The following is a 27,660-nucleotide window of genomic DNA, read 5'->3' as shown; positions in this document are numbered from 1 at the left end:
GTAGCTCAGAAATTGGGATATGGAATCATCAGATATTTGCTCCCTCGCTTCTCTGAGCCCTGGACTGGGGAGATTCAAACAATAGAAGGCTGGAACAATTGGGGTTCCTTGGACATCTCTCTAGCTTGATGTGTTGCCTCCATGTGATCTACGAGCAGCAGGAGCTTCAGGGCATTCTTAGGCATTGACTCAGAGCCCTCAAGGTGCATATCTCTAAGCAAGAGCCAATTTGAATTCACATAACCTTCTATGGCACAGTCTCAAGAGCTATACAATGTTGTTTTGACCACATTCTCATCACATCCACATCAGTTGAGACAGTTAACAAGTCCTCCCAGGCTCAAGGGAGCCTCAAAATGGAGACTCCCAATGGAGATTATCAATGTCACATTATAAAAATAAATATATATATATATATATAAATATATACATATATGTGTTTGTGTGTGTGTGTATATATATATATATATGGAATATACAATCTGCTCCAATATCCATTATACATACATACATAGATACATACATAAAATTTAATTTTCAAAACTTTGTGGAATGGGATCCTGAAGAAAATACTGGAGACTACTAATGGAAAGCAAGCACAGAGAGGAAGATGTGAGTGTGGAAGTCTTAGTATCTATTTTATATGATCATGGGGCTTGGGATTCAAGAGTGGGGAGATCAAAAGTGGGTACAGTTGTGGGGAATAAAATCTCTGGATTCCTGCCTGTGCTGATTGACTTTAGCAAATCTCTGATTTCTGTCAAATGAAGGATCTAATCTCTATGATCTTGATGGGCTTCTCCAGAGCCCCTGGTTCTGTGAAAGATTGAAGTTCAGTCATGCCCTCATATACTCATCATTTCTATTTCCTGTTTAAAATTACTCTCCTACAAATTTGCTGACTCTAAATTCTGTTGCTTTTGCTGAGCAGTCACACTCTGCTCTCTATGCGGCTCTACTAAATCAAGTGTGAGGTTCAAGTCCTCGATGGCACCATGCGTTATTTCAAGAGTTATTCCTTTGTGTATGAAAATTTGCATTTTGAATGTGTGCCATCAAAGGAGTAATAGGAAATTGGGAATTGTACTGTAGCCAAGTCAAAGGACATATATATATATTTAATCTAGAACTCTTCTCCTCTAAGAGACAGTTTTGATGGTAGATGAGGGTATAAAAACACTAAATCCAGAGGGTGGGAGATATAAAGGAAATGGAAATGAGACTAAAAGGCAATTCCAGAATTGTCTATGATGTTCTCTCCAGAAAGTATCTTCATTTATATGCTGATACACTCAGTGGGCACTTTCTGATGATGACCACAACAGAGCTCTGCATGTCTGGGATCCTGAAATGGTGACCATTCCATGTGAGGCTGCATAAGCCAGTCCGTGGGTATCAGAGATACCACCTTGAACCTGGGAGGTGTAGTGAGAAGCGATAGCTAAGGGGTACCCAACGAGAGAGAAATGCCAAGAATGGGAAAGAAGCAGGTCAAGTGAAAGTGACTGGAGCAAGGATATTTAAAATTAAAATCAATGCGGTGGGAGAAGAGATAAAACATCAGAGGGAGAAATAAAGGCCAAAAAAAAAAAAAAAAGAAAGAAAGAAAAGACACGTTGTGATGGTCTGTGGTGGCTGGGATGTGACTTGGGGAAAGAGATCCTGCAGGCAGTACACAGAGAACTTATAAAAAGTCAACAGTATCACCAGTCTAAAAGAGAGTGCATTGGGAGGCAACGTGGAATTCGATTTTTTTAAAATTTGTGTGTTCACTTTTTAAAAGGCCATTTCCACATTTCCAAATTGTTGGACAGTGGGTCAAAGGAATGCCCAAAGTACCGTTGATGAGTGGCTTGATTCAGTGGCAGCCCCAGGCAAGCAAAATGTGAGCTTCTGTTTACACTCAGAAATCCTTTGGACAGTGTGTTAACCTTGTCTGTAGAAGCCTACTGTTTATATATTGGCAGCCACAGGGCATTGCTTCCTTCTTGGTGTTCAGCCGCTGCCAATTTCCTTATCTACCCCTCATTACATTAGGGAAGGTTGGGCCTCATCACTGGTTGGGTTTGCGGCCACTTTGCCAGCTCCTAGTTTTGATCACTGGCGTCCTTCAGTGCTGTTTCTGCAGGTCGAGGTTTCTTCAGGATGCAGTTTAGAAAATGGATCTTGGAAATAATACGAGAGCCAGTTTGTGGGTGTAAGACCCGATTTTGAAATTCAGACATCAATCTTAGGAGGCTGAATCCCGAGGTGTTACTTTGCTTTAAAGATTTTCTTTTTATTTATTTGAGAGAGCAGAACGAGCAAGCAAGAGAACACAAGTGTGGGGGAAAGGGGCATAGGGAAAGGGAGAAGCAGGCTCCCCACTAAGCAGGGAGGCCGATGTGGGGCTTGATCCCAGGACCCTGGGATCATGACCTGAGCCGAAGGCAAACGCTTAACCAACTGAGCCACCCAGGTGCCCCCGTGAGGTTTTACTTTTCAACTTATTCCATACAGGGTTAGATTTCCAACGGCTGAGTTGGATGGGAACAGGTATGAAGCAGGCTCTCCCACCACCCACAAGAGTTAGTAATCCGTGAGGCATGATTAAAACAGCATATCCCTCAACTACCTGCAGATGCCCTTAGAGGAGGCTATTGGTGGATAAACAGGATGTTTATTGGGACAAGCAAGCAATGAAAAGATAGTGATGATTTCACATCGCATCTATGTCTCCAAATTTAATTAAATTATAATTAAAATATAATTCTGCATAAAATTTAATTACTTGACAGTGAGCATTTTCATACAGTAAGCAGGGAATATCTTCTGGGGGATGCACCGTGCCACGCAGCGTGGCAGGCAGGGCACAGGCTCCCTTGGCGGCCAGATCCAGATTTGAACTTCAGCTCTACCACTTCCTGGCCTCTGGACTTCAATAAGTCCTTCCAAGCCTCAGTTTTCTCCTCTGCAAGATAGGAGTAAGAATCCTTACTTTCTGGGATTTGGGCAAGGATTAGAAGTAAAACCTATAAAAGAACAAGCCTAAAGTCTGACCGGTAACTAGGTAGTAAGCACTCAAAAATTATAGCTGCTATCACTATTATTATTAATTATTCTAGGTGATAGATACTCAGTTTTCCTCTCCACAGGAAAAGCTCTAGAAAACAAAAATGCCTTTTTAAATAGCCTGAGTCTAGAATGGAAAATTGACTTAGTCTAGTAAAATCATATCCCTGGCAGGGCAGTTTTGCTAGCTTCTCAGCAAAAGTATGGTCAATTTATTTTTTCCTCTGCCATGTGTAATCTTTCCCCAGAGAGATTTATAACTTTTACTTCCCTCTGTGTAGAAACACTCCTGGCCATCTCTCTGTTGCTATCCCTTCAGTAAGTCTGCCATTATTCCTTCAACAGGTGCCCACCAAAAGAATCATAAGCCCTTATGAGCTAACAGTGAAGTTTCAGCTGAGAAAAGAAATAAAAAGCCAGTTTCCTGAAAATTATAACATATATAAGTTTGGATGTACTTGTTTGTTTGTGTCTTTCTTTTTTAGTCTATAGAACACTCTTTGCTCTTTATGTTGAAAAACTGTCAATTATTACTGGCTGTTGGCCACTTTTTCATCTTCAAGGTAACAGATTTCTACAGTAAAACTTCAACTCTGGTCAAAGCAGACAGTGCATTATAAAAAAATATAACGAGCACAAATGCAGCCATGAAGTCTCATATATGTTTACCTCTAAAAATGAAAGGGCTTATAGTATCTTAGAAAAATGACATTTTGTTGTTGTTGTTGTTATTTAATACTAGGCACTCAGTAAACATTTCTTGGTAACCCAATGAAGGAACAAACAAATAAGCAAATGAACAAAGGGGATTTACCACAACTGCAAATCATTTTTCTTGAATGAAGTGGAATGAAGTGTACTACTTGTATTTCCTGGAAGAAAAAAAAAAGTTAAATTAAGATAAATCATTGTTGAAAGAGTTCTTTAGGGAATAAAAGAGCAGTGAACATAGTAATAAAACATTGCTCCCCAAAGCAGAATGTGGTAGTTCCAGTTACAGGAAGCCTATTAATCCCTTTCTTGTCTGGAATTGCCCACCTTGTGTGTAAGGTCGGTTTTGAAATCTTCCTTTTCTTGGGCAGAAATTAGGCCCCCAGAATATCAGACCTGTGGTTATTAGACAACAGCTGAATCTACCCCAGAGCAGTTGCTGTTATCTTGATTAACAAAGAAGTTTGAGAGGTGAAGTTCATTTCAGACCAGAACTAACCAGCAGTGAATTTGTTAGGGTGTTTTCTGAATGCTGAAAAGGAAGTGGGATTCAAAGTATGGACATGATCTTAGGGTTGTTAGGCCAGATCTAAATTTTCACTTGATCAGTGGGAATTTGGCTGCATTACTTAACTGGAAGCCTCAATTGCCTTATCGAAAAAAGGAGGCAAGGATGGTATCCACCTCACCCCAGTTTGGGTGAGATTAAGTGACATCAATCTGCATAGCATTTAGCACAATGCCCAAGTGCGACTTCAGCTACAATCTCTTTCTACTCAAAACCCTTCCGATACCAATTGTGTGGGTTTATTCCTGGTGCCCATCAATTCTCTAGCTCCCCAGCTTCACCAATTAAGTGTCCTAAAATTGACTTCAACTCTGACATCAACTACCTGGATTTAGCATCAGACTCCACAGGTTAAGGGCTCAGTCCCACAAGACTGCCCCACTGCAGACAGCAATTGCAAGTCTGGGCCACCCACACTGGGCCACTGACTGCCTCACTATAGAGTAATGTGTCCCCACAACCCCCTTCTCAGGTTTGACGATTTGCTGGAACAGTTTACCGAACTTAGGGAGAACAGCTGACTTACTATTACTGGTTTATGATAAAGGATCTTACGAAGGACACAAATGAACAGCCAGATGAAGAGGTACATAGAGTGAGGTCCAAAAGGGTCCTGAGCACAGGAGCTTCTGTGGAGTTGGGGTGCACCACATCCTAGCTTGTGAATGTGTTCACCAACCTGTCCAAACCCCGTTCTCTTGGAGTTTTTACAGAGGTTCTGTAACATAGGCAGGGTTGATTAAATCATTGGCCACTGGTGACAGACTCAATCTCTAGTCCCTCTCCCCTCCCCAGAAGTCAGGGATGGAGCTGAAATTTCAACACTCTAGTCACAAGGTTGAGTTCTCTGGCAACTAGCCCCATCCTAAAAGTTATCTGAGAGCCCACCAAGAGTGGCCCTATTAGCAAAAATCAAGTAAGGTTGAAAGGGGCTTATTATGATTAATAAAAGATGCTCTTACCACCTCTATCACTCAGGAAATTATTGGGGTTTTAGGAGCTCTGTGCCAGGAACTGGAGACAACGACCAAATATGTATTTCTCATTATATCACAGTATCACATTAAGTGTTCAACAAATGGAAAATAAATGTTGGTCAAACCAACTGTTACATATTCTGATGCCGAGTGTCACCTGGGATGGTTCCTGAAACTTTCTTATGTAAGTTTCAGTTCTCTCCTTTGTACACATGAGAGGGCTTGATCAGATCTCGAGGAGTGGCACTTCATACCCATGGCTCCTTGAACTAAAGGTGTAGGGGTGTGGGGATGGGAGGGAGGCAGGTTGGGATGCTGTCTGCCACCAGTGATGTCCCAAAGTGCACAGGGCAGGGAAAAATAGGTGCTGGCTAGAAGAGGAACTGGGCAGTAGAAGAACAAGGAGGTAAGTATGCAGGGGAGCGGAGGAGAAAGAGACAAGGGAGTATACCAGGGATGAGCAGCTTAAATTGCTAGAAGGAGATTCTCTGTAGGCAATATTGGGATTTCTTGGAAGGAAACCCATTGTTGTGGACTTAGAAACTAAAAATCAGCTTCCACAAGAGAGGAAGGATTTGAGGGACGGGGCTGGATCATGAAGACGTACAATCTGTGAAGACAAAAGTTGACTGCAAAAGGAAAAGGACAAAAATACATTAAAACTGAAAACCCCTGGTGGGTCCTTCATCCCCACAGCTGACTGAAGGTGGGATAAGCCAATGTAACATCATATTTATGGCCCTACTCAGCTCAGTGTCCCCATATGCTCACCACACCCTCCAGCACACATCCTCTCCTGGGGCAGGCTGGCTCTAGGTACTTCCTTGCTGACTGGTGCCAGGAGACCTCAGTTCCTTACCGTGTCAGCCTCTCCATAGGCTGATCTGTATCCTCATGGCATGGCGGCTGGCTTCCTCCAGAGCAAGTGACCCAAGAGAGTAAGAGCACATTCACGATGGAAGTGGCAGCCCTTTTATAACCTAATCTCAAAAGTGACAGACCATTGCTGCTACCATATTCTGTTAATTAGGCAAGTCCCTAAATCCATCACCCAGTCAAGGGGAGCTTTCCATTAAGCTCCACCTCTAGAAAAGAGGAGGATCTAAGAATTTGTGGGCATGTTTTTAAAACAACCCTAATCCCAAATGGTCTTCTTGTTTCTTATTCTAAGACCTTCTACATCCTCGCTGGGTCTCTGCCCTTGGATTCTTTGGGACTCCCTCAAATATTAAATCCTTTTATTGACTTAAACTCATGTGCAAGTCAAAAGGCCTTTCCAGTACCATCTGCAGTCTTGGAATCAGCGAGAACATGTCAGAGACATGTTCTCTGGAGGGTTATCTTCATAATGGGTCAAGCCAATTCCTACACCACATGGGTAATCACCCCTCCACAAGGCATTTAGATGCATGGTTTTGTAGGCTGAGTCATCTCCCACTATTTATTTCATTAGGTTGCTCTAAAACAGGAGTCAGTGCACTTCTGTGAAGGACCAGATGGGAAGTATTTTTGGCTCCACAGGCCACATATGGTCTGTGTCGCATAGTTTTCTTTGTTTTTATTACAACCCTTTAAAAATGTAAAAACCATTCTTAGCATGCAGGCTGTACAAAAAAAAACAGGTATGGGCCAGAGTTTGCTGACCCCTGCCCTAAAACCATCCTAGAAAGATGCTCATTGTGTCCTTGGGAAATATTTAGATGTGCTTCTCCACACCACCCAGCCATGATAGCAGAATTCCTTTCCATGTCTCTAATTTATCTTACTTGAGGTAAAACGCTGAGAGTCCTCTTTTCAGGTTGGATACATTTTACATAGGATTTCTCTCCTTCCTTCAGGGAGACAGAAACAGGTTCAAAAATTGAGTCACTAAAATGACTAATGTGGTCCTGTCAGAGGAAAATTATGGACCTCCAGGGCTATGGTCTCTCAGAGAACTCATTTTGTGTTTCTATCCATCACGTGAATAACAATAACCTTCTCCAACAAGCAGAGTGAAAAATGTATGGACTGCCAGGAAGTATTCCTCACCGCTCACTAAATATTGGCACCACAAGGGCTTTATCCAGCAATGGTGATATGTAGGGAATTTGTGTCAGATCTGGCTTTTAAGGGGGAAAAATAATCCAGTCTCAGACTTTGACTTTTGTGTCTCCACTGTTTTCTCTCATATCTGCATGCCTCATGAATGACATTGAACACACCAAAAAAAAAAAAAAAAAGCCTCCTGTGGTTTCAGCAGCAGCAACTGGAATCTAAATCCTTGGATGAGAATTCTTAAAAAAGAAAACAAGTCTGTGTTTTAATTTTACCAAAGCATTAGTAAAAATGTATTATTTAGCCCATGAGTCAACAAAAGTTAGTGTTAACATATATATATGATTAATGAATTCGTACTAGAAGAGGCAAAAAGGAAAATAAAAAGCCAAAGGGAGATATTAAAAGCTGTTCATCATATTTAATGTTCCAGATAGCCCCAGATAAGTAGTGTAGCTTTCTTATTTTACTATTCTGCCCAAACTTGTAGCACTAAACACTGCTAACCTAAGGCGCTACGTGAAAACCATACATGAAAACATGACTAACACTCACAAGAGTGGGGAGTTTGCTCTGTGAATGAAGGAAGTTCTTACAAGCAGCAATGAATCAGCTAGAGATCTCTGCTTCCTTATCATAATAACTGCAGTCTTAAGTCCTTGTTTCACCCTCTTAGAGATTACCCTGTAGAACTCATTATTAGTTGTAATTAAAACAGACCAAAATCATAATTTAATTAGCCTTAGTAGAATAGCTTTGGAGGGTCATCTTTCATTATGCATACATAATGTTTCTCCCTGTAATTATTTGTTATTGTAAATTCTTCCAATCACACATTTAATAACCAGTATTAGAAGAAATTATTCACTTGCCATTCATTTAAATGGTTCAAGAAGTATATGCATATATTTGAGTGTTTGTCCAGACCATTGTCAGGTGATCGAAAGAACTTTTGGTGTATTTTGACATGTTCTGATTGACATTTGGTATCACAAGGCAGCATTCATTACAATACTGTTATTTCAGGGGTTTTCTGAAGGAAACATTCACATAACTTTGTATGGTGACAGATGATAACTACACATAGCGTGGTGAGCATTTTGTAATGTAAATAAATGTCAAATCATGATGTCTTACACCTGAAACTAATATAACAATGTATGTCACCTGGACTTAAATGAATAAGTAAATATCTCAAGTCCATTTTGACACTTTTAGAAGCTACAGGTCTTCTGAGGTAAAAGAGGGGGAAATTGCTTCCACAAAGCCCAGGATCATCTGACATTTGTCATGAGAGCTGGGAGAGGTGGAGTAATTTATTCTCATAAGCAAACTGCCAAGAAGATAGAAAGTCCCAAAAACCGTTCTCAAGCCATTGCTGTGAGAACGTTCTCCTGTGATCTTCCTTATTGGTAGCATTCCATCATCCCTCCCCCATCGAACTGTTTCTGTCTGCTGCTCCTTGCTACATCCACTCCTTCTTCATGGGGTTCCATTAGTTTAAGTGGAAAGGGGCTCTACATAGTAAATGACTATCCCTAATTGTAATAAGTTTGTATGCTGACAGATGGTAACTACACTTATCATGGTGAGCATTTTGTGATGTTATGATTGTCAAATCATTATGTTGGACACATGAAACTAATATAATATTGTCTGTCAACTATATTACAGTAAAAAAAAAAAAAAAGACTGTCCCTAGAACCCATGAGAGGGAAAAGGCAATGTCCACTAGGCAAAATGATCCTCATTTTGAATGCATGCAATCACTTGTAGAGATTTCTCTTTTCATTGATCACGTAAATATATATATTGAACCAAACATATTTCTATGGAGAGGAGACAACTGGAATGCCTTTAGAGTTACCCAAAAAAGTGCATCAGATAAGGCAGACTTCTGCAAATTGACCAATTTGGCAGAAAGAACAAAGCACATGCCAGAATACTGCACAGCTAGGGATTCATGTGTTGCTTTATGTCTATAGCATTGTACATACTGGCAATACTCCATTGTCTGTGGCCTGCTCTGCCATCAGGAGAGGGCAAACAGATGTTCCCGTTCGTCTTTTGATGTGGCTTCTGATATTTACATTTACTTGTCTGAAATAACATCAGCCGCCCTAGACAATTTTTCCCTAGTCCTTGAGTCTGTGGACTAATTGCTTTGGGTTACTATTAAGTATGTGATTGTCATCTCGAGGAGATGATCCATTACCAGCAGGGATCACCCCAGGACAAGGGAAAAACAGGTACCATTGGGAAGAGAACATAACAACCACCAAAAAATACACAGAACTTTATTTGTTACAAGTGAGGTGAGACCACAATAACTCTTTTTTGAAATATGCCTAATAGAAATTTGGGGATACTTAGGGCACCTGGGTGGCTCAGTCATTTAAAAACGTCTGCCTTCGGCTCAGGTCATGGTCCTAGGGTCCTGGGATCGAGCCCCATATCGGGCTCCCTGCTCGGCCAGGAGCCTGCTTCTCCCTCTCCCGCTCCCCCTGCTTGTGTTCCCTCCCTCGCTGTCTTTCTCTCTGTCAAATAAATAAATAAAATTTAAAAAAAAAGAAAACAAAGAAAAGAAATTTGGGGATACTTAAATTCAAGACCAGGAAGTCTTGTCACTAAGTATAGTAATTCTGGAACTGGCATTACAGTTAAGAATACTAGATAATTAAAGTGTTATCAGTAGTCTTGGGAGAGGTGACAGTTTAATTATTAAATACAAGTAATTTATACTACGTTGAAAATGACAGCCCTCTTAAATCATGGCTTGATGGGAAAGAAGTAATGACAGTACTGGACACATGTAGGAGAAGGAGGAAGTATGATAGGCCTGGAAATCACAGAATGGTTGCAGAAATGGGATAAAGGCGGCTAGAGTCTTTTTGCTTGACTGGCAGGAGGGCTTACAGTAAGATAGTGTCCTACTTGTGACATAAAGGGAGCAGATATTGGAAGCGACTATTGCAGACCAGCCAAATACAACCCAGACAAAATCACAAAAGAAAACAAACAGAAAGCTAACCAGGAATTTCAGCAAGTAGCATAACTATATATATATATATATATATATATATATATTTTTTTTTTTTTTAAGCGACCATTACAAGTTTCCCTGTCTGAATGTAGAAGTTTCCTGTGAAACCTTTTGTAAGCCAAAGTGGCTCAAAGCAAGGAAGCAATTACCATTTCATAAAAGTGAAAATCCTCTGTAGATTTCTTTTGGTTATTGAAAATAGGTGCTAATGTAGGTCTTTTGTAAAAGCAAAGTGCTTTACTTCTTTTAAAAAATTCTTATACAAACTTTCTAGATACCATTTTAGAGGTCTATTTCCTACTGGTCTATTTTTCCTTCCCATCTATTTGATTTCCCTTCCTTTCTACTGAAACATCTCAACTGCATAAGATGTGTCCTGGGGCCCCTAAACCAACATGACTTCCTTCGTTCCCAGGCTCAGTAATTACTCCCCAGCTCCGATTTTCCCAGGCCATATATGTGAATGAGATTCCAGGTAGCATGATAGCATGGTGATCAACAGATTTCACACTGGAAGCAGATGACTAAGGCTCAAATCCTGTTTCTACTTCCTACTAGCTATGGGAACTTTGGAAGAGTTATTTAAACTATCCAAAATCATTTCTTCACCTATAAAATAGACTGTTTACTGTATCTGTACCACAAAGTTGTTATGAGTGTTACATGGGATAATTCAGAGCTTTTACAGTAGAGGCCTCCACCCAACACTCCATCACTATCTCCTCACCACTGACCACCTCCATCCAACCATTCACCAAAGCATCACCTCCATCCAACCACTCACCAAAGCCAGTTGATTCTACCCCTTGACTATGCCCTCAATCCATCCTACTCTCTCTGTTTTCACCTTCCACGCCTTTATCTCAGACTTCCACCCTCTCTTATCTGGAGTATTTTACTCAGTTCCATGTGGGTCACTTATCGCCCCCCCCTTCTCCCACCCCAATCAATCCAGGCCCCACAAAGCAGCCAGGTAAGAGAGAAACCAGGAATCCCTACCACCCTTCATGGAAGCATCTCCCTCCTTAGTAAGAGGTACAAAGTCCTTTATCCCATAACCACTTGTTCTTCTTCTGGCTTCTCTCCTTGCTCCACTCCCTTTGTTTTCAATGGTCCTGCAGAACTAAATCACTGTGACTCTCCAAATAGACATGCTCACTCTCTCCTCTAGCTCTTATTCCCCAACCTTTGGAACATTCCCTGTCCCATCAACTCATCCGACTCCATTTGCCTGGATATCTTCCCTTTAGGCCCCTCTCATGGCCCTCACTCTCTACTCCAGCCCCATTGGCCACCCCCAAGTCTTCAAGGATGCCATGGTCTTTCCCACAACAGGTCCCACGGACATGCTCTTCACTCTATCTGGAAAATTCACCTCTCTCCCTTTTTGATTCATTAATTTCTACCAATTAATTTCACATAATAAACGCCTTAAACTTATCAGCTCAAATACCCTTTGCACAGAGAAGTCCCCTCTGATGACCTTGTTAGATAGAAGTCCTCTTGGCAAACTGCACTTCCCTCCATTAGCACCGCAATTGGGGATAATATGTTTGTGTAATTATTTGGTTTAAAAATGTCTTAGATCAGGTCCCCCATGTTAAGATAAGGGTTCAAGGGTATGTGTTTGATTTGGAGAATGATCCAGGAAGCACCAGGAGGAGGTAGGGAATTGAGACAGGGAAAGGAAGGAAACAGGTTCATGAACAGGCAGGTTATCCTGTGGGCTGTTGGGACTGAGTCCTGCAGGGGAATTCTGTGGGATGTGCCCCAGAGTTGTCCCACTCAAGGGGAATAAAGGCAAGTATTAATTACCTTATCCTGTCCATCACTGGTTGGGGGCTGCTTCCCAATTGGCTGCATAGGACAAGCATCTTGTTGAAACTAGAAAAATTCCTAAGGCAGAGTGCCACAGGTGTTCACCAGGAGAGGCCATTGGTGAATGAAGAGGGACAGGGGGTGGGGATTTGACAGCTTCAGCCTCAACATCCTCCTGCTCCACTGGACTCTGAGCTCTGCAGGCCCCTTCCTCCCTAGTCAGCTCTAGAGCAGCCCCCCTAATAGGAATACAACAGATGCTTGTGTAACTTTATATTTTTGAGAAGCAATGTTAAAAAAAAAAAAACTAAGAGAAACAGGCACCATTAATTTTACTATATTTAACCCATATAGCCAAAGTGTTGCATTTTAACATGTAATCAATATAAAAATTGTTAATGAGATATTGTACATTGTTTTGTGCTGTCCTTAAAAGAGGATGTGTATTTGACATTCACAGCACATCTCAATTTGGATGTGCCACATTTCCATGAGTGTGATTTCTGCACTTATAAATTATTTTCGTGTAAAATAAATTTCATGTTGAAATTTATTCTGGTACAGTAGTCAAATAGCTAGTAAGTAAATGTTGGGTTAAACGAAACCATTACTGGAATTCTGCAGTTTTTAAAGAAAGATAAAACACATATATTACCCTGCTGTTTTTATAGTTGTTAGTAAGCTTAGGAGGAGTGGTCAAATTTTATCATCTATAGGATTATAATTTGAATGAGGGCACCTTTTTATAAGAAGTTCATTTTGAATCATGGAAAACCCACACATTGCCTTCTTCCTAAACTTCAAAATCCCAAAGCAGCATGGTAAAATTTTTATTTTCACCCCTTAAAATAGCCTGTTTCAACACTGAAGGAACAACTATGTTAAAGGGAGAAAAATGGTAGAAACACAAAGACGAAGGCTTTTACTTCCCACAACCATGTGGGACTGCCTACAATCAAACCTATGTATACTGAACTGTGTCCTCCCTGAGAGACACCTGCTCTCAGCACGTGCACATTCTTGCTTCCCAGAGAGCCACAAGAGCAAAGCAAGTGGAGAACTGAAGCACTTCCTCATTTAAGTCAGCTCAAATGACCGATATTTATTCAGATCTACATATGTAAGATAAAAATCTCTTATTTTTCTCTGAATAATTTCGTCCAGCCTCAATTTTGCCTTGAGCAAGTGATACAGGAAGATACAGCTGGTGAAACCACTCTGTCCAGATTTCTTCCATCAACTCCCAAATTCCGTCTTCCTCATAGCCTAGTTTATTTTCTCTCCACCATCTTGAACTTTGTAGGTACTCACCAAACATTAATTGACGGCAAATCGAGCAGCTTTTGAATTTATTTATGGAATGATTCTTCTATTCAAAGAACATCTTTATATCCTTTCTCTTCTACAAAAAAGTGAAACTGTTTCATCTTGCCAGTTCTGTTTTAACATCTGCAGAGAGCACAATGTGTGCCTGTTTTAAACAAATGTGTAGGCACACCAGTTTTCTTGATTTAGAAGCATAAATGACAATAGGGAGAAAGAGAGGTTTTAGAAGGAAATTTAACCTTAGGGCTTAAAGTTAATAGAAAGTGCAATTGTTGTTTTGTTTGAGAGAGAGAAAGAGCAAAGAAATCCCATTGTAATGCTATTAGGCTAAGTTTATTTTGGTCATAATTTTCCCAGTTATGGTGTAGACACAAGCTTATGTGCACATCTGAAAACCAGTATACTTTATGGTCAATTCACCAATGTAGGTCAACTAGTAGAATAACGATAAGCATCAGCATAAGTTGATTTGTAGCCTCAGTTGCACCGTGGTCATCAGAAGACTTTGGGAAAACAGCTTAATTCCCATTTGTTTATTTCCTAATCTATTAAAAAAAAGTCCACATTAATGTATTTCTTATTATTGTCATTCCTTAATGGTTATTGATTATATGCAGGATGCTTTGTATCTCTGCGAGGCATTGCAACTTCCCCCGGGAAGACTGAGGTAATGAATAGTGTTTGTAAAGTACTTGGAAATCCTTGGATTAAAAGCAAACCAGATCAGGGTAAAAGTATTTGTATTAACACACCATATGGGAGAACCGTATGTTATCTATTAAGAGGATGTGTGTGATATTGAAAATAGCTCTCTGGTATATTGCCTTGTGCTATTTTTATACCAAGTTATGTCATGGCAAGTTTTGGTATGCCAGGTTCATACCTTCATTGTGGAAATGCTACAAAGTTCAGTCATCCAGCAGGTATTGGTTGAATTTCTTATTGAACTCTTGACACTCTACTTACCATCATACAAAATAGATGGAGGGGACAGTTGCATGCTACAGTCTCATGTGTTTCTTTCATTGAACTTGTGTTACACTTGAGTCTCCCTTAACAGACATGTCTGCTTTAAAAATAACAGGTTCAATTATTTCCTCTTCCCTCTACATGGACAAATATGCTGTTTTGGGACATTCTTAGGAAAAAAAAAAAAGGACTGGAGCACCTGGGTGGCTCAGTTGGTTAAGCATCCAACTCCTGATTTTGGCTCAGGTCATGATCTCATGGGTCATTGGGGGACCAAGCCCCATGTCGGGCTCCGTACTCAGCAGGGAGTCTGCTTCTCTCTTCCCTCTCTCTCTCTGCTCCTCTGCACATGATCTCTCTCTCTCTCACTCTAAAATAAATAAATAAACCTTTTTTAAAAAACAAAGAAATAGGAACAAGATGATTGTCTTCTCTGTCCTATAACTGAAGACCAACCATGGATCTTACACAGCCTCTGTCAATGAGGCATGGTTATAATAGTATTTATTTTGAGTAGAATTGGTACTGGCAGCCAGGAAAGCAAGCATTTCCCCAAATGGGCTATGTGTGCTCCACCACCTCCCCAGGAGGTCCTAAGTTATTAGCCTGGATAACTGAATTGTAACAAGGGATTCCTTCTCTAAGGTGACTCTTCCAGTAAGAAGACAAAATGGTGACAGGGGTATTTTAACAAGAACCTGGGTTCTGTGTCTGGGGCACCTTCCTTGAAAAATGCCACCCTACATGATATATGAACCTCAAATTTTATAAGTGACCTAATGATCTTGGAAGAGGAGATAATTTCCCCCTTTTTTTCCTGATTAATTTGTCAACTAGCTATGCAAGGCCAAGTGAGGAAAGAGCATTTTTCATTAATTCACAAATATTTATTGAGCACCTATCAGGTGTTCATTCTAGGTACTTAGGAGACCTCAGGCAATGAGGCAAACAAACATCCTTGCCTTGGTGGAGCTTACCTTCAAGTGGGAGCAGATATACATAAATAATGAATAGAATACCTACCTACATTATATATTAGAAGATGATGGATCCAAATAAAGGGATGGAGGGTGTAGGGGTGGGGAGATGTTGTAATTTTAAGTGGAGTGCTCAGCATAGACCTCATTGAAAAGGAGACATTTTGAGCCAAGACTTGAAGGATCTGGAAGCCCTTCAGGCAGAGGGGACAGGCAGTAGAAAGACCAGAGGAGAAGAGACCCTAGGAGACCAGCCAGTATGGCTGGAGCAGGGTGCATGGGAGGCTTCTAGAAAAATGTCAAAGTGGGAAAACCACAGTGGTCTCCACCACACAGAGCCTTGTTGCATTTGAGCAACAGTTGAGCAGGGATATGGTATGATCTGACTTAGATTTGAAAATATACTGTCTGGCCTCCAGGTTGAGAATGGATCTGGAGGATAAGAACCAAAGCTACTGTCACAAGGCAGCACAGAGAGGGGGAGGAGGCTGGACCTGGGCGGTGGTGAGAGCAGGTGAACTCTAGTTACCTATGCTCCCTACCCGTCACCATGTTGGATTTTTAGGAACCATTACTTGTAATCAAAGACACTTGACATTTCAAAACAAACCCACAATTTAATGAGGTTCAACCAGAGGCTCAGATAGATAACATACCTTTTCTACATTGAGAACTGAAATCCAGTTCAAGCAAAATAATTAATAATGATTACTGTTTAGGGAGAAATGAAGTTTCGTTTTTAATCCCTTGACAAGCATTTATGGAACCCCAATGAACTTAAGCACTGTGCAGGGTGCTGAGGACATCACAGCAAGAGTAAGGTCCTCCCTCTTAGAGAGGACTTACAACTTTGCCACTGAGGGTCAGAAGAGGTCACAGGAATCTGCAAGGAAGAGAGACCTCAGGCTTTGTCATAATCTGGACCTCAGTTTAAGACCCAGATCTGCCACTATTTGTGGGACTTCAGGGAAGTTGCTTGCCCCCTCCAACCTTGATTTCATCTGCAAAAATGTAGATAAAAGTCTAACTCAGTAGGACTCGTGGGGGGATTCAGAGTAATAGGTGAGTAATAGGTGTAAGGTGCCTAAGAGTCTAAGTGCCTAGTTGCCAAGGAGGCACTTGGAACAGCAGCTACCACTCGTGTTAGATGGTGAGGACTCAACTGGACATCTCTTTTTATCTGCATTGAAAGATGCATGTGAAGCTTTTCATTAGAATAATGAGGCAGCCAACTTGGAAACTTAACTTTTCTTAGACTAATCTATTGAAATTGACTAATTGGCTGATGACACCTCCAGAACAAAGCTTAAGTGTTTGGAACTAAGCATCCCTCCTTTTTCCTTTCTTTTTCTTTCTTTCTTTCCTTTCTTTCTTTCTTTCTCTTTCTTTTCTTTCTTTCTTTCTTTCTTTCTTTCTTTCTTTCTTTCTTTCTTTCTTTCTTTCTTTCTTTCTTTCTTTCTTCTTTTCCTTTCTTCCTTTCTAAAGCCATTAAGTAGGGCTGAGCAAGTAGGCACTCACACCAAAGGGGGTTCAGGGTGAGATGGAAAATACCCAGCACAGAGCTTAGGCAAGGTCAGGAGGGCATCTCGGTCTTAGGTTGAAGGAGACTGAACAGACATGACAATGAAATGCTGTGTGTGATCCTAGAAAAATATGAAAGATATCATTAGAAAATTGGCAAAACTTGAATGTGGTCTGTGGCTTAGAGAGCAGGACTGTCATCAGGGCTAATCTCCTGATCTTGATGGTTGCATTGCAGTCATGGAGGAGAATGTCCTTGTTTGTACAAAATATATACTAAAGTACTCAGAGCTCATGGAGGTGATTATGTCTGCAACTCACTCTCAATAGATTCAGAAAAGAAAAGAAAATTCTTTGTACTGTTCTTGTAACTTTCTATTGTTTAAAATTATTCCAAAATAAAAATATCTTTAGCATTAAAAAAAATAAGTTTAAAGTTGTAGTATTATGCTTACATGGCTTAAATGTCAGGCAAGCTCAATTCTTAATGTTCTTAGTGTTCTGTGTGAATCTGCATGACAATATAGTTTAACTCTTTAGCTATGATTATATTAAGTATCATTTTTTCCCACATTTTTGCTCTCCCATAATTTATCTTACCCAGACAAATATCTGTTATGTTTCCAAGGAGGGAATAGTGGGCTCTGGTGTCAGCTGACTCTCAAAACCCTGCTGCCACCACCTGCTAGCTATAGGATCTTAGGCAAATTACTTAATATCTCTGTGTCTCAGTTTCCTTATCCATGAAATGTGGATAATAATAATGCCAGGGGCGCCTGAGTGGCTCAGTAGGTTAAGCGTCTGCCTTCAGCTCAGGTCATGATCCCAGGGTCTGGGATTGAGTTCCACATCAGGCTCTCTGCTCAGTGGGGGGTCTGTTGCTCCCTCTGCCCCTTCCCCTGCTCATGCTCTCTCTCTCTCAAATAAATAAATAAAATCTTTAAAAATAATAATAATAATAATAATAATAATAAACTTATTGGGTTGCTATGAGAATTAAATTTTATGGTCTATGCAAAGTACTTAGACACTAAGCAGAACATAGCCAGTATCCAATAAATATTCGCTGGTAATAACTAGTATTACGCTGCTACTCACATTGCTGTATTAAATAAAACATAAGTATAACTGATGGAAGTGCCTACTTTTTGAGATCATTCCTCCCTTATATAAGCTAAAGTTATTTTTCATGTGTGTATATTCTAGAGATTTTGGGAATGTGTGAGATGAAAATGTTAGCCTGGTGGCAAAATATAAAATTAAAAACTGAATTATTTATAAATAAAAGAAGATTAGCTTTAAAAAAAAAAGTTGAGCCTTCCTGACCTGAGAAAAATAAATATACCATTTGTATTAATCAGCTGTTGTCATGATAATACTGTGTAACAAATGACCCCCAAATACGGTCCCTTACAACAAAAATATTTACATGCTCACAGGTTTGCAAGTTGACTATCATTCAGCTAACGTAGGCTGGGTTCTGCTGGGCAGTTCTGTTTCAAACTGTGACTTGCCTGGGCTTGGCTCCAGATCATACCTTGGGTTCAAGTCTGTTCCACGTATCTCTCAACCTTTTTAAACCAGTAGCTATAGGGCCATCTTCTTGTCATGGCAAATGTCAGGGGCACAGGCACCAAGTCCAATTATGCAGCACAGTTAAGTCTTTTGCTCATGATTTGTCCACTAGTATTTTACTCGCTAAATCAGGCAACTTGGTGAAATCTAACATCAGTGGGTTGGGATGGATTCTCTGCCCACAGTGGGAGAACATCAACCATACAATCCATTACAGGGAACTAAATAATTGGAACCAATAATCTAATCTGCAAACCACTGTATTTCAACGGCATATGCTTCGCATATGCCTGGAAATGTCAGCACCTCTATAAGAAAGAGCATTAATACATGAACAGGTAGGGCATGTCAGGTTGTTTCCCCGGTAGCAGGGGTAGCAGGGATGGATTTGCTCGGATTCACTTCCCCTTTCTCTTCCCATGCACAGTTCACAAAAAGAACTACACCTATCAGGATAGCGACCTGTGGCTATGACATTGAGAGTTTGCCCTTGTACATCTCTTTTATATAGAAATGGATTACGTTCTTGTCATCATCCAACAAATGATGCATTCCTACTGCCTCCATGAATTCAGTTGACAGCAGGAGTCTCTTATTTTTATTTCTATAAAATTCCTGAAATATCCTTACATATAATACATGCTCAATAAATATAGGTTGAAAGAGTGAAGAGCAGAATACGAATACTGGAGAAACAAAAAATTATGCAACAACTAGAATGCTCACAGGTTACTGTGCTTTTTGGCATGAGAAAATAAAGTGTTATGTGACTCCCACTATGAATGCTATGGCAATTTATTATCTGAAATAAATATGAGATCTTAAAGTCATACTAACTATGAGAATTTAGCTTCTGCGTGACATTTTTTAAGCTAACAAAATTGCCTGTCACTTCCCCATATTTCTTTACATTTATTGTAAGACTTTTAAATCCCTTCTAAAAACCACAAGTTTATATTCACCACTCTACTTTTTATTGTTTATGGCCTTCCTGTGAAGATAGCCAGACAGACAAGGCTGATGAAAAGGAAAGCTTGTCCTTATCAAATAAATACTTACCAGTAACTGTGTAGTGGGATTTTTTTCCCTTCCAGTGGAAGACCACTGTCTCAGTAAAAACCCACTCATTTGAGGCATTTTAAATGGATGAAAAGTTATAAGCATATATAAAATGTCCTGAAAGAGTGAAATGAATGTTAATCCAATTGCCGGAGAATGCTTGCTTAGAAAGCGAGACTTCTACACTGGCTCCCCCTGCTGGCTCTGGGGATGCACTGTCTGGAGATGGATGAAAGCCAAGTACCTAAACCTTGTCATCTGAGGGCACTTTACTTAAAGGGCAAACCCAGCATTTTTCTGGAATGCACTTACTCAGTAATAAACATGCCAACTGTTTCTTGAGTTTCCTTCTTCAGGGAAAAAATACTGCAAGTGGATCCTGCAATCAAGGCTCAAAGTAGGAACCAAAATCATGCCGCTCGGGTGGCTGTGTTAGGGAGTGGGACAGCATGCATATGCATAGGGCTAAAAACCCAGGCGTGATACCTTAGGAAAACAGACTGGTTTTTATTGTTATAAAGCTGGACTTGGGGGTCTGACCAGAAATGTCCTTCTCATGCATTTCGAACTGCTAGAACCAACTCCTCACCTTCCTGTCACTTAATTGTTGTTTCTCTTTCCCTTCTTATCTTCCTCTCGCCACAAGAAGGCTTTTCACTCTATAGGAGATGTGGTAACCAGACTAATTTTAAAGGCAGCGTGTCACTGCGGACTTCAAGACTATTGTGAAATCTCAGTAAAAGACTGTCTGATGGGGGAGACAGAAAAGCTGGCAGATTTCTCTTGCTTGATTCTGGCTCCATTTGGTGGGAGGAAGGGGGGATAATACTGACCTATGTTTTTAGCACATGCGGTAGTACCCACTTAGCCTCATGAAGGGAGCAGGTGCAGCAAGGATGGCTGTTTCCTTCCCAGAGCAAAAGCCAATGCCGTCGTCTGCTTGGAGAACAAGAACAGAGCAAATGTCAAACCATTAAGCGGTACTGTAAATATGCCATTTAGAACTTCGGATGTAGGTAGCTGCTGAGCTGCCTCGGGTCTGCCTGTTAAAAGTTAGACTATATCCCCCAGGACAAATAGCACAGGTGTTGGGCAGAGGGAACTATATACGTACTTATGTAGTCATTGGTAGCATTTCTTCCCTACTTCAGAATGCCACTCTTATATATCTATCATCTCTCTCTCTACTTGTGTCACTCTATTATAAACTTTTTCTTTCATTCAAGTCAATTCGAAATGTTTTCCCATCTGCAACTCTCTTTCAGTTCATTCTTTTTCAGATCCCTGGTGAAATGTTTCCCCCATTGCTTCTAAGGCTATTGTTTGAGACCTACTATTTGAGTCCTCCTCTAGGGAGGATTCCCCATACTCTTGCCTTTGGATTAAGAGCTGGTAGTAGTGGTAATGGATGGTGGGTCAAGGCCCTCAAGCAAAACAAGGTTAAGTGATCTGAGCCTGGTGATGGGTCAGGACTTTTCAAAGGGCTCAGCTGGGTGATTCTTCAGCTCCTTGTGGCATTGGCTGAGGTCATGGTTTGGCTGTGTGTGGAGGGCAGCTGGGCTGGGGGGGAAGGTGCAAAAGGACCCCCCCATGTGTCTAGCCCCTCGGTGCTTCATCACATGGCACTTCTCTCTTTCCATGTGCCTCTCTCGGGAGGCTAGCCTGAGCATCTCTACAACGTGGTGACTGGCTTCCCAGAGGGAGAAGGGAGAAGCTGCTAGTTCTCTGAGGCCTTGGCTTAGAGGTCCCAGAACATCATTTCCACATTTCATTGATCTAGTCACAGATTTGAGGAGAGGAGAGATAGATTCCACTTCTTGAGAGACAAAGGATCTGTGGCCATCTTTAACCCAGAGTAATATATGTCAGTCACTTCTGCTTCTCTGTTTTCTGTCCTTGACATGTTTTATGTTTTGTTCCTGTGTCTTAAAATTTTCCAGGGGCACCTGGGTGGCTCAGTCATTAAGCATCTGCCTTCGGCTCAGGTCATGATCCCAGGGTCCTGGGATCGAGCCCTGCATCGGGCTCTCTGCTCAGCAGGAAGCCTGCTTCTCCCTCTCCCACTCCCCCTGCTTGTGTTCCCTCTCTCACTGTGTCTCTCTCTGTCAAATAAATAAAATCTTTAAAAATTTTTTTTTTCCAAACAAGAAGAGATTTGGAAACTTTCTCAGCAATGAGGTAGAAAATCCTGCCTTTATTTGCCTTTGAAAAGTTTATTTTCTTCTACCCATCAACCCACCAGTATATATTACACATTTTAAGCCAAAAGAAAATGTTAACCAGTTTCTAGTATACAGCCATCACTGCACCTGCCCAGTGATTTGTTTTTCAAGGAGTTATGTACTATGGTGTACACTTGACCAACATAGTCTGTTCAAGACAAAATATTTCATAGCATAGATGTGTTAGACTGTCATGTGTAAGTTAGCTAAAAATAGATATTTTTTGCAACATATATCAAACAGGAAAAGAAGTCATAGAAACTTAATCAAGCATATTTACTTACACCGTGCATATTGCTTGAGTTGAGGGAGAAAAGCAGATTCGAATTAAGATCAGTACTGCATTTTGGGAAATGCTGTGCAAGGAGAGAAATGTTGTAGGAGTGCTGAGTGAATTTTGTTTAGTGTGGTGCAACATCTCATCAAGCAAATCAGGTGAGAAGGGACAAGTATAAATGCACCTATTTATGTAGGTAATTTCTCTGTTTCATGCCTCTGATTCATCTCTCTGCCTTGCTTTGGGAGTCATGCTACCTCGGTTACAATTAATTTCAGTGCTGCATATTAGCCCTAAAGAGATATTTCATAAATTGACTTGATGTATTTTTCCCCCCTCTGTGGTTTTCTTGAAAGATGAGAACGGTCCAGAGGAAAAACAAAGTACAGAAGAAATGGAAGGGCAGAGCCAAGAAGCAGGTGGGCTCAGATTTCTTTTGAGAAGTCTCCTAGGCCTCATCCACAGAGGTGAACAATAACTTTACTCAAATGTTTTTTTCTAGACATGTTATAGCTTTTCACCCGGTTGACTGCAGTACTCATTTAGGTGTCCCTCAGGAAGCCACCAATCCCACTGGAAGACAACGCTTCCAGTCATAAGGGTGCATTCTCATTCCTTATTCACTAATTCCATTTTTCTTCTGTGTAACAACACTTTGCTTAGAAATGCTCTAAGAACAATGGGCAGAGGTTGGAAATACCAACTCAGAGCTTGGCTACCTCAGGACAGGTCAAAATTAGCAGATTTAGTTTGGGGGAAAAAAATAAAAAGAAAAAGGTTTAAAGTAAATAAATTAGAGGCTTTCCCTTCATGAGGAGTAGAATGTTCTTTACTACTTTGCATTGAACTTTGGAAGAGCCGTGTTTCTGGTTGTTTCTTTATGTGTGGTAGGAGACAGTGTCATGGAACCTGGTTACCTCACAACCAGACCTAAAGTGAAATCCAAAGCCTTCCTGACATCTCCTCTGTTCCCTAAGAACAGATGTGTTCATTGGATGTTTATAGATTCTCTACTTGTAGATTCTGAGTGGAATAGCTTTAAGTGAAGTAGCAGTTAAGACTCAGAAGAGTCTTTAGCTTCTCATCTCTTCTTACCATTTGTAAACGTGTCCTCAGGCACCCTCTCCTTTAAAAGGCCGATAGGCACAGTTATGCTGTTATCAACACCACCACCCAAATCAAAATATCCTTCTTTCCTTTAGTCTCCAAGTCCTAATGAGCCCCACAGAGGGGCGTTTTTGAAACAGTGGGCTCCGTCTGATGTGTGTCAGTCACGTCCTGGGCAATATGCTGAGCTCTTGGAAATCAACCAGGTAGTGTGATAAGTTTTTCACTGAAAACTTCCTACATTATCCTTGGAACTTTTGCTAGAGAACTGGAATCTTTTATTATTAACCTGGAAGATGGAATTGAAGAAGGCCAATCAGAGAAAGCACTGAAGCAAAGCAGCAAGGACCTTGTGTAGCTGCCGCTGGGTCAGCTGGCTCCCTTGGCTGAAACGTAGTCCTTGCAATGAAATGAATTTCTGATACAGCCGACTGTTGTTATCCGCCCCCCCACCCCACCCCAGCTCCCGACCCACACATCATTATGCACCGTGGAAGATGAGTCTTATGTGAGAAGCTGTCACTGTTTTCACTGTTTGCCACTGACAAGTATTAGTCAACTAACTGCTGACAGCTGAGGCCATTCTCTGAATGATGAGATTTCACAGGTTTTATTCCCTCACTGTTCTGTCCCCAACTATCTTTATGAGCATAGATTTTTTTTCCCACCCTTGTTCACATACACACACACACACGCACACATGGGCACACATCTGCCTGTGTTTTGTTTATTCATCCTTTTTTAGCTAGTAAGTTGAGAACAGGTGGTTTCTTTTTGGATTTGGGATCACCTGTCAGCAGAGAGTGGTGGGGCTTCAGTCCTCTTCTGCACCCCTTGGATTGATAGCATTATCATTGCAATATGTTTACCTCTCAAGGTGAAGAATAGTCCTAAATGCACCCCTGAGGGGCTCCTCTTCCTCTTCCAAGTGAGCCCACTGGCTGGCCCAAGTCATAGCAGGATTCATCTCTGATCTGGTCTGTTGTCAATATACATGGTTATATCACTCTGGCTCATTTCATAGCCTCCTTAGTCCAAGTGCAGAAAAATCAAAGATGAGGTCCTGGTCAATAAAGCCCTTTTGACCTACTGTTGTTCTTTCAAAATATAAATACCTCCTTTACCTTCAATATGATTTCCAACTTCAGTTTTGATTATGTAACTGCAGGCCTCTTACACATCATGAAAAACACACAATCTCAAGCCAGCACAGTTCTGACTGCTGTCACGATCAAATCAAATTGAAGTTGTAGATAATATTCCTCAAATAGTCATTTTTTATTATTATTATGTTCAATTAGCCAGCACATAGTACATCATTAGTTTCAAATAATCATTTCACCAATACATATCAAGGGTCTATGTAACTCAGGCACTGTTCTGGGCCCTGGGATACAACAGAAAACCATAAAGACAATATCCCTGCCTCCTTGAAGCTTATATTCTGGTGGGGTTGGCAGTGGGGGGGGTGAAATTCAGAAATAAACAATAAACAAAAACACACAAGATGGTGATAAAAGCCTTGTGGAGAAATGAAGTAGGTAGAAGGAACACTGAGGAGGCAACTTTCCACTGGCTGGATTTGGGAAGGACTCCCTGAGGAAGGGATATTAAATGAAATCTCAATGAGGATCTCCTCACCAGTGGTAGAGCATTCTAGATGGAGGGACCAGATGATGCAAATGCCTCAAGACCAATTTTAGCATGTTGGAGAAAGAAGGTCAGAGTGGCTGGAGCATGATGCGTTAGGCGGAACATGATGTAAGATTTGGTTAAAAAAAATCATAGGACCAGATAATGTCTGACTGTATAATATTTGATTTTATTAGAACTACAAAGAGAAGCCAGTGGAAGTTTTGAAGTTTAACAAGCTCAGTTTGCCTGTGAGTAAAAGTGGGTCACAAGAACCAGAGACCAGTTAGAAGGCTATAGCAGGAAGAAATGATGGCAGTTTCTGGCAGTGGAGATAAAATGGATTGATGTGTCATATTCCAGACATAAAGATAACAGGATGTGCTGATGGATTTGGATATAGGGTATGGGGGAAAGAGGAATCCAGGATAACTCCCAGATTTTTAGCATCAGGAACTTTGTGGATGATGGGGCCACTTGCTAATATTTGGAAGACTGGCCACCAGGCATAGTTTTTGTTGAGAAAGTTAATAGTTCAGTTTATTCCATGGTAAATTTGGCCATATGGGATGTCAAGAAGCTAGCTAGTTAGGTAGATTAGATGATGATTCTGGAGAGATGTTGACTGAGAAACAGGTTTGAGATTCACGTGACATGTAAATGAGGTTTAAAATCGTGCTTCTGAAAAAAAATAAAACCATGGTTCTGGGTGAGATTCACTAGAAAGAGCATGTAAATAAAGAAAACAATGGGCGTGAGACACCAAGACATCCAGGTAGGCAGCAAAAGAATAAAGAAAGTGTTTCAGAAAGAACAGAGTTAAGACTCTGTGAAATACTACTGAGAAATCAACTAAGATGAGAAAAGAGAAATGACCATTGGATTTGGCAAAGGGAAGTCATTGGCATCTTCCCTCAGAGAATTCTTGGAGGGGTACTAGAGCCAATGGAGTGGGTTATGGAGAGAGTATGAAGTGAGGAAGTACAGAACAATAACTCAGACAGCCCTTTTAGGGAGTTGTATTGTGAAAGGAAGGGCAAATGGGAAGATGTAACACCAGGGGAAGGTTAATAGTCTTTTGTTTGTTTGTTTTTTCTTTTTATAGGAGATTATTGCCTACCAAAAGAAAGTGATTTATCCTCTCCAATTATTCCCCTACTAAAAATTTTATTCTCTCTTCCAATAGAGACATGACCTGCAAGTAATAGTCATAAGCATTAAGAATGAAAGAGATGCTAGAAAATATGCAGTTTGTCTTCAAATGTTAATTGTCATGGGTGTGTGAGTTCTCTTGAGTTCCATAACCTTGTTACTACATGAAGAATGTATATTCCTTTTCAATCCCTTCTTCAGTTGTCAAATATTAACCGTTCCAAATGATTTTGATAATCCTTCATATATTAAATCTACTATTTTAATGTTAGTTAATCATCTATTATCTTGGAAGCTAGATATGAGTGGAGTCATTGTGGTGCCTATGATACTGAGAGAAAAGATCAACTCTGATGAGGTTCATTGCCATTGTGAGGGGGAAAGGGACCTCCAAGTTCCTTAGCCCCCACTCTGTGTTTGGGTGATGTGAAATCTCCAAATGGCTTTTGGTGCTTTCCTACAAATGATCCCTTCCTCCTGGGCCTCCGCGCTGACAGCCATCAGACACGCTCCCTGCAGTTTGACAGCCTGGCATAACAGAGCAGAAGTGCTGTGCTAAGGAAAACCAGACTTTAAAAACACACACATAAAAGCACTTTGTAGAAACTTGCAAGGATATGCTTCACAATCATTCACTAAAAGAAATGTACCATTCTTCTAGAGGTGGGGAAAAAGCAAAATGCCAAAGCGAAATAGGACCAACAAATAGTATTCTTCACCAAAAAATAGTTTGTTGTCATTGGGCTCTGGTTTAACGGATCCTGTCCATTAATTATAAAAGAGAGTCACAAACCCTAAACCGTTCAAAGACCACTCCATGTATTAGAGCATTAAACAGGTTCATACTTCCTTGGTGGAGTGGAGAGAGACGTGACACAGGCAGGGAAACTCCATTTTGACAGTATTAACTCTGAGGCAGTGTTTCTCTTTCTGCTCTGTAGACGGTGTCAGTGCTGCAACTGGGCCCCGCCCTGCTTCAGAAGAGGCCATTGAAGTCTGTAAAGATGAAGGTATGAGACCACTTACTACATCTAAAACTCACAAACTCATAGAAGACCATTTGATTTTTGTTTATATGGGAAAATGAAGCAGTGAGCAAATCTATCTAATTCTCTTTAAGCACCTCTATTTCCAACCCAATCAAATATTATGCCCACTCTGTTTTATTCCGTATCTGCCCTTTCAGAATTTATATATACGCTTATATTTGTTCCTCTGAAAAGTAACTGTTTATTAAGTAAGAAAAGTAATCAAAGAAATTATGTTCAAGGAATATTGCTTATTTGAAACACCAAAATTAGGCAGTTCTGCTGTTTACAAGTACTCATTAGGAATAAGTTCAAAGGAGTGGCATTTGGGAACCACCTACCAGGGGGCTCCATTATCCAGACATAACAAGAAAGAAAAAATGTTAAAAGGAATCTACAGAAATAAATCTTTGGCGGGAGCATCATCCCTCACTCTATGAACAGTTACTATGAGAAAATGTTGCAGAAGCAGGTATACCCAGAAGAAGAAAAAAGTAAAGAAAAATCATATTTAGGTTCTAGGAAAAAAATTTGAGGGAGAAATAGTGGGGACATTCATGTGCAGCTGATAGAGTTAAAAAAAATTATCTGAAGGAAAATGTAATAGTCC

At 40.6% G+C, this 27,660-nt stretch overlaps 1 protein-coding gene across 3 annotated transcripts in view; it reads left to right on the top strand.

The window, feature by feature from the left end:
- MACROD2 (mono-ADP ribosylhydrolase 2) overlaps nucleotides 1-27,660 on the top strand; it is a 2,068,343-nt gene that overhangs the window by 1,923,322 nt on the left and 117,361 nt on the right. For 2 of the 3 annotated variants that reach the window (XM_027621583.1, XM_027621585.1), the window contains exons 12-13: nucleotides 22,488-22,598; nucleotides 26,964-27,032. In XM_027621583.1, the coding sequence (XP_027477384.1) occupies nucleotides 22,488-22,598; nucleotides 26,964-27,032 (180 nt within the window). The remainder of the gene's footprint in view (nucleotides 1-22,487; nucleotides 22,599-26,963; nucleotides 27,033-27,660) is intronic. The other variant, XM_027621584.1, reaches the window with a different exon arrangement.

This window comes from Zalophus californianus, chromosome 8, assembly GCF_009762305.2.
Source record: "Zalophus californianus isolate mZalCal1 chromosome 8, mZalCal1.pri.v2, whole genome shotgun sequence".
In the NCBI taxonomy this organism is placed as follows: domain Eukaryota; kingdom Metazoa; phylum Chordata; class Mammalia; order Carnivora; family Otariidae; genus Zalophus; species Zalophus californianus.
Note: the sequence above shows the minus strand (reverse complement) of the source record. Positions and strands in the feature narration are given on the sequence as shown.